The sequence below is a fragment of the Mustela lutreola genome, chromosome 13 (genome assembly GCF_030435805.1).
Source record: "Mustela lutreola isolate mMusLut2 chromosome 13, mMusLut2.pri, whole genome shotgun sequence".
Lineage (NCBI taxonomy): Eukaryota > Metazoa > Chordata > Mammalia > Carnivora > Mustelidae > Mustela > Mustela lutreola.
Genome location: NC_081302.1, coordinates 64313284 through 64327711, shown reverse-complemented (window position 1 = coordinate 64327711; position 14428 = coordinate 64313284). Strand labels below are relative to the sequence as shown.

The 14428-nt window shown below is 40.4% G+C and overlaps 1 protein-coding gene and 1 pseudogene across 3 annotated transcripts in view; one reads left to right on the top strand and one right to left on the bottom strand.

The window, feature by feature from the left end:
- Positions 1–14428, bottom strand: part of LOC131814146 (mitochondrial ornithine transporter 1-like) — a 395300-nt pseudogene that overhangs the window by 169329 nt on the left and 211543 nt on the right.
- The window catches only part of LOC131814140 (thrombospondin type-1 domain-containing protein 1-like), a 37714-nt gene that overhangs the window by 19830 nt on the left and 3456 nt on the right, over positions 1–14428 (top strand). Inside the window, exons 4-5 of one of the 3 annotated variants that reach the window (XM_059144869.1) lie at positions 7448–7517; positions 7568–7662. The exons of the other annotated variants lie outside the window; for them this stretch is intronic. Coding sequence (XP_059000852.1) covers positions 7448–7517; positions 7568–7662 — 165 coding nt within the window. The remainder of the gene's footprint in view (positions 1–7447; positions 7518–7567; positions 7663–14428) is intronic. 3 annotated transcript variants of the gene reach the window in all.

Sequence of the window (14428 nt, the reverse complement as noted above, 5' to 3'; positions counted from 1 at the left end):
TGACAGTTGGAGATTATGAGTAGGCAGAGAGGCAGGCAGAGAGGCAGGCAGAGAGAGAGGGGGGAAGCAGACTCCCTACTGAGCAGAGAGCCCGATGCGGGGCTCTATCCCAGGACCCTGAGATCATGACCTGAGCTGAAGGCAGAGGCTTTAACCTACTGAGCCACCCAGGCGCCCTAAGATAAAACTTGATAATTAATGATAGAGGGTATAAAGTCATAGTCACATAGTTTTTTTATTTTTAGCTTATTTTTTTTGATAAATGAAAAGTGTATATATTTAATATATAGTTTCCTTGATAATTTAAATTTTTAGACTATCTTGTTTCTGTACTTAGATGGTCTTATTTTTCCTTCAAAATGACTGACAAGAGCTTTTTACTAAGAACAAGAGAACTATGAACCCTGTCGTTTCCTTTCTATTCACAGATTGTATGTTATCTTTAATTGTCTGCCAGAATCTTTTAAAGCTACTCGTCCACTTTGTGAGTTACTTTACCTACAACTGGAAAACTTAACGGTTTTCTGAAAGTGAAACAGTAAACCCTTCTGAAAGTTAACTTTTCTTTTGGCATTCCTTAGGAATGTCCTTTCAGGATATGTGACATAATGGGTGTGATCCGCTGACATAATAAAGCTAATGTTTATTTAGTGGATTACATTGCACCAGGTGCTGCTCTAAGTGATCTATAAATATTAATCTGTTTAATCTTCATAACAACCTTTTGGTTTAGATTTATTATTTTGTCACTTTCATGGGTGAAGAAATGGAGGCACAAAATTACGTAATTTGCCCGAAGTCGATGGCAGTTAAGTGGCTAAACCACTCCTGGTGCTTGATTGGCTTTTTCCATTATTCTGTACTGCCTCCCGTACAGTCAACCGTCAACTCATGAATTACACAATATAGAGCTTTTAGAGTGAAAGAAGTTATAGTATTTCCTCCTCATCTCACTGGTTTATCTCATGCTGTCCACCCCTCTTGATAGACACATAACACACTTTGGAATCCACTGGCTCAGGCATAAGCCTGATTCAGCCATTATAAGGGAGCCTTTTTTTGTGCACAGAAAATCCGAACTGCTTATCCAGGTGACTGCTCCATTTGCTGCTTTTAGTTACTCACTCTTGCCTATAGAAACTTTCTTATAAGCATGTTTTGCTTAGTTGCTTTAGTTTTTGAGCAAAATGTCTTCCAGGTGGGAGTATTCAGGGGCAGTATTCTTTCAGATAGTCTTTTTTTTTTTTTTAAGATTTTATTATTATTATTACTATTATTTTTAGCAGAAAGAGAGAGATCACAAATAGGCGGAGAAGCAGGCAGAGAGGGGGGAAGCAGGCTCCCCGCTGAGCAGAGAGCCCGATGCGGGGCTCAATCCCAAGACCCTGATATCATGACCAGAGCCGAAGGCAGAGACTTAACCCACTGAGCCACACAGGTGCCCCCCCAACTTTTTTTTTTTTTTTAAGATTTTATTTATGTATTTGACAGACAGAGATCACAAGTAGGCAGAGAGGTAGGCAGAGAGAGAGAGGAGGAATCAGGCTCCCTGTTGAGCAGAGAGCCTGATGTGGGACTTGATTCCAGGACCCTGAGACCATGACCTGAGCCGAAGGTAGAGGCTTAACCCACTGAGCCACCCAGGCGCCCCCTTTCAGATAGTCTTGAGGCATGTAAACAAATCTGCCTTTTCCTATTCCAGACAAATTTTGCTCATTCAGAATTATTATCCTCTATAGTAGCTGAAAGGTATTTATCCTGGCCAAACAGGTTTGTTATGCAGTGTGAGTGCTTGTATGGACATTTAATCAGGGCAAATCAAAACGGCTTTCATTCATGAAGTAAGAGTATTTGGAATATTGGTCATTTGCTCTTCATTTCTAAAAAAGGATGACTACCTACCATTAGCATCGACATGGTTGGAACTGGAGGAGATTATGCTAAATGATTATTTCAAGCAGAGAAAGAAAATTATCATACAGTTTCACTTATATGTGGAACCTAAGGAATAGCATGGAAGACATTAGGAGAAGGAAAGGAAAAAAGAAGGGGGTGGAATCAGAGAGGGAGACAAGCTATGAGAGCCTATGGGCTCTGGGAAACAAACTTGGTTTGGGGGGTTTGGAGGATGGTTCAGCCTGATGACGGGTATTAAGGCGGGCCCATATTTCAAGGAGCACTGGGTGTTATACTCAAACAATGAATTATGGAACACTACATTAAAAACTAATGAAATACTGTTTGGTAACTAATACAATTAAATAAATAAATAATAATAATAGTAAAATAAAAAATGAACTACAGTTATCTAATGACCTTCCATTTCCTTAGTATTTACTTCAAAGTTATTGGTAGAAAGCTTCAGGGAACAGATAGAATTACTCAAGGTATTTTTTAAAAATTGCCTTATTAAATTAGTTAATTGCTTTGAGTGATTTCCTTTGTTTCCTGTTCAGTTAATTTCATTTAGAAATAAAAGGGCATAAGGTATAGCTTAAATGTTTCTTTATTTTTTATTACTGATTGTCCTACAAGTCATGATTTTACTTCCAAGGGAAAAGGGCACAGCATTTCAAAAAGTAAATTTTGACATTAAGATTCATGCTTTTACTAAAACTTGTTTTTTTTTTTTTCTGGCCACTAGTAATTGGAATTTTTGTTTTTTGGTTGACAACTAACTCTATATATTTATGTAGATTATATTTATGTGAAGTAAACAAGAGTTAAGAAAGAATAACAAAGATTCTTAGTATTTACAGTTCTGCCTTTTGTGGTCTTAATATGAACATAAGGATAAACTATGCATTGGCTTAACTTTAAATTGAGATTTCTCAGTGGTACAATTTCCAGTAGATTTTTCAAAAATCAATCACTAAACTTTAACTCCGAGAGGCTTTAATATGAGTGTCCCAGAGCTTTGCAAGCATGGGGGGCTTAGTGTCTGAATAGCTCTGAAGCGTAAGGACAAAGCGGGCCCATTGTTCTTCCATCTGAGGAGCTGTAGTGTGACCTGAAGACACAGAACCAATATTGTGTTCAGTTGGACCTCTGGATGGAACATAATTACCACACCTCAGTTGCTGTTGGTCCAGCATGGTGGTTAGTAATGCTCACACTCCTGTGAAAATCCCAGAGACTTTTAATTGCTATGAAGAACTCATATTCCATGACTCACTCCAAAGATTGCACCACTTGGATTACCTGAGAATGTATTTGCCCTATGTGCTCTCCTTATGTCTTTGTCGTGCTTTCTATACCTTTGACTGTATCGAGTTTTTGTCCATAAAGCATGAAGAAAGACTTTTATACAGAGGGTGTTTTTGTGCCTAGGAGTGCAATGACTTGAGTCTTGAGGTTGGATGGGTACTGATAGAGAAGGTACTGATAGAGAAGATGATTTTTTATAGGGAACTGTTTAATTATTCAATCTGGCAGTGATTCAGTATATTCTTGGAAGAGCTGTTTGCATGTGTCAGTCAGTAATAACGGTCCTGGGAGTATTTTGTATGTATTTTGAAGCTCTGATGTTAGGTGCATCCCCATTTAGCGTTGTCAAGCTCCTTGCTTAATTGATCCTTTTATTGTTATGTAATGTCTCTCTTTATCCCTGGCAGTATTTCTTCTTCTGCAGTTTACCCTGTCTGATATTAATATAGCTACTCCAGGTTTCTTTTAATTCATGTTCACAGGTATAACTTCTCTCATCGGCTTACTTTTAACTTATTTGTATATTATATTTAAAGTAAGTTTTTTTGCACTATTGGGTATTTACCCTAAAGATACAAATGTAGTGATCCAAAGGGGCACATGCACCCGAATGTTTATAGCAGCAATGTCCACAATAGCCAAACTATGGAAAGAACCTAGATGTCCATCAACAGATGAATGGATCAAGAAGATGTGGTGTATATACACAATGGAATACTATGCAGCCATCAAAAGAAATGAAATCTTGCCATTTGCAACAACATGGATGGAACTAGAGCGTATCATGCTTAGCGAAATAAGTCAAGCAGAGAAAGACAACTATCATATGATCTCCCTGATATGAGGAAGTGGTGATACAACATGGAGGCTTAAGTGGGTAGAAGAAGAATCAATGAAAGAAGATGGGATTGGGAGGGAGACAAACCAAAAGTGACTCTTAATCTCACAAAACAAACTGAGGGTTGCCAGGGGGAGGGGGTTTGGGAGAAGGGGGTGGGATTATGGACATTGGGGAGGGTATGTGCTTTGGTGAGTGCTGTGAAGTGCGTAAACCTGGTGATTCACAGACCTGTACCCCTGGGGATAAAAATATATGTTTATAAAAAATAAAAAATTAAAGTCTAAAAAAAAAATTTTTTTAAATTGGATATAGTCAACACACAATGTTACATTCATTTCAGGTGTACAACATAGTGATTTAACTTCTCTCTGTATTACGCTAGGCTCACCACAAGTGCACTTACTGTCTGTCACCATACAATCCTATTACAATATATTATTGACTATCTGGGTAGTTTTATGTCTATTTCATCTGTTCTTTGTTTCTTTTTCCTCTTGTTTCTGCCTTCTTTAGTATTAATTGAATATTCAATTTTAAGGTTTATACCTTATATATTTTTTAGTGGCTTATACCTTAAAATATTTTTAGGTGGTTGTCCTAGAGTTTGCAGTATATATCTTTGACTTTTCTTGATCTATCTAAGCAATAATATTTTGCTTCACATGTCATATAAAGACCTTATTAACAGTATATTTCTAACTCATTAATCCCATTCTTTGTGATTGTTCTCATAAATTTTACTTTATATATGCTGTGAACAAATAATACTAGTTTTCTTTAGCAATTCTATTTTAGAGCATTTAAAAATAAGAAAAAAATGAATTTTACCTTTACCTTCATAAATGCCATTTCCAGCACTTTTCAGTTCTTTGTACAGATGCAGGGTTTTTGTTCTGGTATCATCTTCCTTCTGCCTGAAGGATTTTCTTTTAACATTTCTTCTGGTGAACATCTCCAGTAATTAATTTTATTCATTTTTTTTTCTCTAAAAAGTCAATTTCTCCTTAATTTTTGGAAGATACTCTCACTAGATATAGAATTCTGGTTTGGTCATTATTTTCTTTCATTACTTTAGAGTTATTACTCCATCATCCTTGGCTTGCATGACAAGAAGCCTACTGTATTTCTAATCTTTATTCTTTTGCATGCAATGTATTTCCACCTTCCACCTCCCTTCCCTGCCACAGCCCTCAAAGTTTTCTGGTTTTGGTTTTTAACTATTTAAATATAGTATGATTAATTTTTTTAAATTTTTTATTTTTTATAAACATATATTTTTATCCCCAGGGGTACAGGTCTGTGAATCGCCAGGTTTACACACTTCACAGCACTCACCAAAGCACATACCCTCCCCAATGTCCATAATCCCACCCCCTTCTCCCAAAACCCCTCCCCCCAGCAACCCTCAGTTTGTTTTGTGAGATTAAGAGTCACTTATGGTTTGTCTCCCTCCCAATCCCATCTTGTTTCATTGATTCTTCTTCTACCCACTTAAGCCCCCATGTTGCATCACCACTTCCTCATATCATGAAAAAGTGCTCCATATCACTCAGGATCAGGGAAATATGATTAATTTTTTGTTTATTTTTTTTTATCCTACCCGATGTTTTCTGAGCATCTTGATTTACCTTACTATCTTTCATTAATTTAGGAGAATTCTTGGTCATTATTTGATTCTCTTTTTTTCTTCTGGGATTCTAATGACATGGATGATAGCCTCTTTGATATTGCCCTTCAGCTCTTGGGTATTCTTTTCTATTCACTCTTTCTTTTTGAGCTTTGTGTCTCTGCTGAGTGATTTCTACGGATCTATATTCAAATTTACTCTTTATTTCCTCAGCTGCATTGAGTCTACTGATGAGCATTCTCTGAGAAAGCATTCTTCATCCTTGTTACCATGTGTTTCACTTCTAGCATTCCATTTCCTCTTCTCAATTTACAAATCTCTAGTGAAATTTTTCATCTGTTCATCTTGCCAACCTTTTCCACTAAAGTCTTTAATATTAATCATAGCTATCAGAACTTCTCTCTCTGATAGTTCCAATATCTGGGTCACATTAGAGCCAGGTTTCTTGATTACTTTATCTCTTGATAGTTTTTTTTTCTTGCTTCTTTGTCTCATAATTTTTGGTTGAAATTGGACGTTTTGATTTAGAACTGTAGACACCAATAAATAGTATTTGTGTGAGGAAATGGGCATACACCTGTTTTTGCTAGGCATTTAGTGCGGGGATTGGGTCAATGTACTAAGGAATTAAGCTGTGTTAGGGTTTTGCTGTTGCTATGGCCATCCTTGGGGAATGACAGAGTTTAGAATTTTCTAATGTTGCTTTGCAGTCAGAGTAGGAGTTGGCTTACCAGAGGATTTTCCTCCATGCTTCTGTTGCACCCTCAGTTTAGGCTTGAGCCTGCACATAAGAGAGGTTTTCACCTGTCACTCTTGCCCTTGTCCTAGCAGTAGGTTGTTGTTATTGATACTTGGAAATTACTAGCATGCTGCAGGCTAGGGGTTGGGTGATGGGAGCTAGAGAGCTTTTTCTTGTTCCAGTTCATCCTTAGTTCATCTTAGACAAATGCTGTGCCCCTGAGTCTCAGAGATGGGGCCTTCTTGATGATCTTGCCCCTCTCCAGTGATAGAAGCTCTCTAAAAGTCTGGCCCCAGTATATTTTTTTGCTCCTTCCAGGGGTGAAGGACATCCTTCTTTTTCCATTCCTTAGAAGTACTATATCTCAACTGGTGCTCTCAGAATGTCAGGGCTTCTGCTTTGTTCCCAGTGGTGGAGGATCTTTTTGGGAGAGCAGATGGGGAGAAGGATCCAGGTAAGGTTTGTGTGTTTTCCACAGTGCCACTCCTTCCAGGCTCAGACCTCCACCACAAGAGAGGCTTTCTCTGGTCTTGCACCTACCCTCAGTCCTTCTTGTGAGCATTTGGTGAGATCCATGAAGAAGAGCCTGCAAGTGGGTACAAATTCCCATTGGGTTTGTGGCTCCCAGGGCTTTTGTTTCTCATGCTAGCCCACACCAGGCTTCTAGCAGTTTATTATATTTTTAGATGACTTCTCACCAGCTTGTATGAGGCCTGGTGTCCACCCAAAGAAGCTGGGTTTGCATCCTGTCTTTGCTTAGAGGAGCCTGACTTTCCTAACATTTCAGGCCATTTGGTTGCCCTGTGAGCTTTACTCTAGGATAGGTTCCAAAAAGGTTAACATTTTGTAAATTATACAGCTTTGTTTTGTTTTAAGGCTTATTAAACACTCTTTCCAGCTTTCCACATCTTTGGGCATGTTTTTATTTACTGACTTCAAGGCCTGAGATTTAAGTTTGCTGCTTCATTTGAGTGCAGTTAAATTCTGATTCTCAAGTGAACTAGCATTAAAAGCATGGCTAATGTCCTTGCAGAAACTTGGGGACTGTGGCAGCCGTGGAGCCAATGTAGTACCACGTGTGGGGATGGTATCAGAGAGCGACTGTGGCAGCCGTGGAGCCAATGTAGTACCACGTGTGGGGATGGTGTCAGAGAGCGACCTGCGTGTGCCTGACTTCCTTCCCCTCCAGACCTGGCTGCCCTGGAATGTCCTCGGAGACCTCCCTGTGTTCCCTGGAGGAGTGTGCTGGTAGGTACCTTCTTTCTTTGGGAATCTTTCCCCAGAGGGACTGTTGAATCTATGCCCGCCTGAAAATCAGCAACCTGAATTCACTGACACTCTCTTAGTACTGCTGGCTTTACTAAGACTGTGTTCATTAGTGTGTCTCTGACTGGGATTATCTCATCAGTGAGATGACAGGGGATTGACCAATGTGGAAGATAAGGCAATGAGAGGCAAATTCTCTAAATTAAAGATTCAGACATCTGAAAACATTTTTAAAAATACAAGCAGGGGGATGATCATTTCTTCCTAAGATATTTTTGGTTTTCTTTTTGTTTTCTTATTTATCCTTCCTTTACTTCTCCCCACCAAAGTTGCAGAAGAACATATCATCTCAGAGAAGCCTGAGGGGACTACGTAGACTGTTATTTGTCAAAATGGGGCAAGTCACGCCATCTTATCTTCTGAAGGCCCTATGTTTACTACCCCTACTTAGGGAGGAGAAGTTGCGGAGATTTCTTCTTGTCATCACCTAGAAAGTGGCCTTTCCTTCATCCTTTCAACATCTTGAAGGCACTCAGTAGGTGCTCCGTGAGTATTTGATGTAAATGGTTTATAGATGTGATGCTGACATGGCTTCGTTTGGTTTGCTTCAGCTTATGGAGTTGAATTCCATTCATCTGCTACAGGTCACAGTAATAAGGATCCTTGCTCTTCCCACATACCATCTCACCAACTGATCGATAGCCAGTCCCCGCAGTTAATTTGCTGGCCTTTGCTCTGTTCCTGACCCTTAGATAAAGTCCTCTGTCACTTCTTCTGCTCTCCAATTCGAGGTTAGAAAACCGTCCCTAGTTCCTTGTCCGTTGGGGTCTGGAGGAGTCAGATGTTTTTTTGTGTTTGGATCTCAGAGCATCTTTTAGCCAAAACTACCTGGCAGCAACATCTTGGCCAGTGTCCCTGCCTGTGGCCTAGGAAGTGCATTCTTTCTAGCTCATTTTTCCAGACAGTGCTGTAGGCCTTGTTCCCTTCATTCCAGCATCCTGAGGGTGTTCCTTCTTCTGTTTTTCATCAGACTCGTGCTCTTCTGCTAGCCCTCAGTCTCTCCTGCTTCTTTCATAATCCCTTGACCACACCCTGAATCTCTTGTTCCTCTGGTTATATGTCATATTATTTTCTAAGGCTCTTTTCTCCATCTACTCTTCATTCAGAAGTCTCCCTCACTTTCACAGCTCCTTTCTTGGGTATAACTACCTTCAAATACACCCATTCTCAATTCTGGGATGTCATGTTGTGTTAAGGTATTGCATCTAGGGCACCTGGGTGGCTCAGTTGGTTACCCGTCTGCCTTCAACTCCACTTCTGATCTCAGGGTCCTGGGATAGAGTTCCACATTGGGCTCCCTGGTCAGCAGGGAGTTTGCTTCTCCCTCTGTATCCCCTGCCCCAATTTGAGCTCTCTCTCTCTCAAAAATGAATAAAATCTTTTAAAAAAGGTATTCCATCTAGAGTTCCATAATGAATGAATGAATGAATGCAATTGAATTTGGTCAATCGTCACTGACTTCTACTGTATCTTTAGAAATGACAACAATATCAACCTTTTATTGACCATCTGCTATGTGCTAACACTTTAAATACATTATCTCACTTATTTGGGACACTGTAGCATAGAGAGAGTAACTGACCTGCCCAATATCAACAAGCTAGAAAGCAGAGGACTAGATCTGACCCATACTAAGCTACCTATCTTAAATATCTTCCCTTTCTACACAGGCCAGTTTAATTTTCTGGAAGCATCCACAACCTAGAATTAATAATAATTTTTGAGGATATGTGAAATTATTTCATGTTCTGATGTCCTAATTCTTTAATACTCAATGGGTACTAGAAAGTTATATATTATAAATTAGCAAAAGGTTAAGTGCTATAGGCATCCCTACTTCTAATATAAGTGGTCCTTAGAGTTATGTTTACATGGATAAAAATGATCATTTCTTCCAAGTGTTCTTCTCCCTATTTAATATATTTCACACTCTTTGGAAATGTTAAAATCTGTTCTCAGGCTGCTTAGCAACAAGAAATCTCCTTTACTTCAGGTGAAGGAGGGAGTCGATGAAGCAGAGAGGGCTAAGGTCAGCAGCTCTCAGTCTTTTCTCCAGCCATGTTTTTGAGGAGCCAGCCACAGTGAAGGCTAACAGCTGAGTAAAGAGGTCCACCATGCACAGGTACATTGCTGCTTCCCATGGACATAAGACACCACTGGACATGGAAGAAGTGACAAGTCAGGAAACAAATCTTTCACCATCCAATGGTGTTCACTTAGTTGCAAGTTGGGAGTTTTGTTTGTCTTTGAAAGAATGTCTGCATCGAGTTTTATGTTTGTTTGACCACCTTATTCAAACAGGAGTGGGACAATCCATCGCCATTACACCCACATTCCATCCGGTGGGATATTGACCATTTTGCCATTCCCTTTTTCATACAATTTTTTATTTAATTTTTTATTTTTTATAACATATATTTTTATCCCCAGTGCGGCCATTCCCTTTTTCAATGAGTTAACCTAACATTTATCGGATACCAACTGTGTATAAGTTATTGTGACTGGGGCTAGGAATATCTAGATAAGACATGTTCCTGTCTGGAAGGTGCTTATGACATAGTTGCTCAGCAGGCATGTAAAAAGGCATAATATACAGTACAATGTAGAGCCTGCAGTGAGAAAGGTATCCACAGCTTGCTCGGGAAACTTGCAGGGGTGAAAATTCATGCTGGGAACACCTCCTTTCTTGGAGGTGGTGATACTTGAGCTTAAGTGTGAAAGCAGAATAGGTGCCACCTAGGTGAGCTAAGTGAGAAAGGGAACTTCAGCAAAGGGAGCCATGGATAAAAGCACAGAAGAAGATGGCACATTAAGAGACCCATGGAGGCTTAAGTGGGTAGAAGAAGAATAAATGAAACAAGATGGGATTGGGAGGGAGACAAACCATAAGTGACTCTTAATCTCACAAAACAAACTGAGGGTTGCCGGGGGGAGGGGGTTTGGGAGAAGGGGTTGGGATTATGGACATTGGGGAGGGCATGTGATTTGGTGAGTGCTGTGAAGTGTGTAAACCTGGTGATTCACAGACCTGTACCCCTGGGGATAAAAATATATGTTTATAAAAAAAAAAAAAAAGAGACCCAGAGAACTGAAATTAATGTGTCTAGAGCATAGTGTGCCAGGAGGTAGTGGTAAGAAATGAACTCCTGCAGGTGGCAGGAGTCAGATCCTGAGGGGCCTTGAAGGTTTGGCCTGTATTTCAGAGGGATGTCTTTCAGGGGTAGTGTGGAGAATACATCAGAAGGGCTAGGGGTGGCAGCAGCAAGGCCATTAAGTCTTTCAGCAACCCAGGTGAAAAATGAATGGCCGTAGGGATGCAAAGGAGACAAGGACTCAAAGACTCTGGATATGTTGAGTGATGAAGAGGGAAGAATTACAGGTGAAAACCAGGATTCTAGTACTGGCAACTGCATGGACACTTGTGCCATTTCCTTGAGATTGGATATATTGGATGAGGCACAGATTCTGGGGGAAAATTGATGAGTCTTGGGCATGTGGAGGTGAAGGTGTTGGTAGGACGTCAGTGGAGAGAGCAGAGCTAATGGACCCAGGTTGAGATCTAGATCTCCTTGCTCCAAAATTCCTGTTCTTCTCTCTGAAGGAGCAGTATCATTGAAACCAAGAAGAGAAAAGGTCAGAGAAATTGTTGGGCAGTAGCCTATACTGCAGAAGTCAAGGAATGTCCAGACAAAACTTCTTTGAATTTAGCTATTATGTGATTACTGACATTGGCAGAAGCCATTTCACTGGAATCCTGGAGGCAGTTTGCAGGAATCAGAGGTGATGTGGAAGCAGTAAGTCAGCAAATGCAGAATCCTTTTTCTGTAAGCTTGGCTAGGAAGACCAGGAACAAGATATGAGAGTTCTAGAAAGTTCTTTTTAAAGTAAGAAGAGCTTGAACATGTTTCTCTGGAGCTGCATAGAGGAGAAGCTGGAGATCATTGGTACAGAGCATTGATCCCCTGGAGAAGGGTGACCTAGAGAGCACTTGGTAGACTTGCCTTTGTAGGAAGATACTTCTCCCACTAATTCCATAGGGAAAGAAGTGAATAGAAGTGTGGCTGATCCTAAGTTTATTGTGGAGAAGACAGCAGGAGGAGCTGGGAGAGGGGTACACTTGCCTGATAGCTTCTGTTTTTTGTTGTTGTTGTTGTTGTTGTTTTTGTTTTTTTGTGATCCCGTGGAATTCTGAGGATGAGGGTAGGTAGAGTGCTAGGGGAAGTGGTGAAACGTGTAGGGGATGGAAGCGAGTTGCTTAGGAACCCATTTAAAGATTTGCAGGTGGTCAGGTTTGGGGGCTGTCGGTATATAGAGGTCCTGGCCTGCATGGGTGTATTATTTTCTCCACCAGGTCTCAGGGCCTGGGTGCAGCAGCTAATAATTCACATGTCTTGTTAATCTAGGGATGGACTTTTGGTGTAGAGCAGGGAAAGGGGTATGTCTCAGTACTAGAGGTCAGACAGTTGAGCTTATTGGCAGGAGAATGGTTTGTGTGATGGATCGTGAGTGTGGGGTGAGTGTAAGAATGATGAGTAAGTGAGAGAGGAGAATACTGCTCAAAAGTGAGCTATGAAGTTTAAGATTTTGGAAGAGAAGCAGTTGCAGACAATGGGAAGGTATGATATGTTGGATGGACAGGTAGGCCTGGCTAGGGGATGATGAGGAAGACTGAGACCTGGGTGCTAGAGACTGATGGCTGCCATGAGGTTGGGAGATGATAGTATTGAGAGGGGAGTAGGTGGATGGTTTGAGTAGATGGCACGGGTATCAAAAGAGTAGAAGACACCTTGGATATTACCCTTAGTGACATATTTATGGATATATTTTTCCTCAGGCAAGGGAAACAAATGTAAAAATAAACAATTGGGACTGCACCCAAATAAAAAGTTTTTGCATAGCAGAGGAAACCGCCAACAACACAAAAGGGCAACCTACTGATTGGAAGAAGATACTTGCAAATGATATGTCCAGTAAGGGGTTAATATCCAAAAATATAAAGAGCTTTTCCAACTTAACACCACACAAGCAATCCAATTAAAAATGGGTGGAGGATATGAATAGACGGTTTTCCAGAGAAGACATAGAGATGGCCAACAGGCCGATGCAAAGGTGTTCAGCATCACTAACCATCAGGGAAGTGCAAATAAAAATGGTGATGAGATATCAACCTCACAGTAGTCAGAATGGCTAGTATGAAAAAGGCAGGAAATTATAAGTGTTGGTGAGGATGTAGAGAAAGGAGAACCCTTGTGCACTGTTGGTGGGAATGTAAATTGGTGCAAACGCTGCAGAAAATAGTATGGAAGTTCTTCAGAAAGTTAAAAATGGAAATACCATATAATCTAGTAATCTGCAACTGGGTGTTTACCTCCAAAATGAAAACACTAATCCTAAAAGATATATGCACCCCTATGCTTATTGCAGCATCATGTACAATAGCCAAGATATGGAAGCAACCCAAGTGCCCATCAATAGCTGAATGGATAAAGAAGAGATGGTGTAAATAGGCAATGGAATATTGCCCAGCCATAGAAAGGATGAGACCTTGCAATATGCAACAACATAGATGGACCTAGAGGGTATTATGCGAAGTGAAGTAAGTCAGAAAGAGAAAGACAAATACCATATAATTTCATTTATTTGTGAAATCTAAAAACAGAGCAAAACAAATAAGAAACAGACTCTTAAACACAGAGAATAAACTGGTGGTTGCCTGAATGAAGTCGGTGGGTTGGATGGGCAAAATAAAGGAGATTAGGAAGGACAAACTTAGAGTTACAAAATAAGTAAGTCATGGAGATGCAGTCAGTATATATAGACAGGTAGATTTTTAAAGAATTAATTAAAATTAAGAGTGATTAATTAAAAGAGTTTTTATATGGAGGTGAAAGAGTTAGTTGAAAATGGCAATCAGGACTGGGGAGAGTGAGGAACTGTCCCTGCTGCTGGTCCTGTTTGCTTAGAAACAAAGTATGTGTCACAGCTTCCACCCAAGAGGGTAGGCAATGGGAGGTCATGGTCATGGACATGACACAGAGAACTGGTGCTGGTAAAACTGTGCAGGCAGGTGACTGGGAGGGCTTGCAAGGTGGACAGTGACAAGGAGGAAAGAGGAGAGGGTGGTAGCATCAGCTGGTCTCAGGTTCCCAGGTGTTTCAGTGGCAGGACAGGCTGGATCCCGGGTGGCATCTTGAGGCTTAATGAGACATTTTGATGACCCTGGACAAGCCAGTTGGAGAAAGCAGGGAAGAAAAAAAACAAATCAACGGTCCCATAGAAGGAAGCAAGGGGACTGGACAGCTGGAAACAGACTGAGAAACAGACGCTTCAACCCTCAGGAAATACAGTTCCTGGTTATTAAATGTGAGTTGCATTACATTACCTAAAGACTGATTTTCACCTATTAATTTCCCAAGATATAAAATTTAGGTACAACCTATCTGAATTACTTTGCATGTCAAGTTTTATACTTGGTAGAATTTCCCGCTGTGCATCTCAAAGTACATTGAACTAAAGCTATCCAGGTTTACCTTATCTTAGGCGAAAACCTTGATTTTACCAGGAAACTTTCCTTATGCTGCTGCTTGGTGGAACATTTGAGACACGTTGTCAGCAGGATTTGGCGAGCCCAGGGGTCCCCCCACCCCGCCCGGATCGTGGTTTACCTGCTCACCTCCTCTCTGTGGGT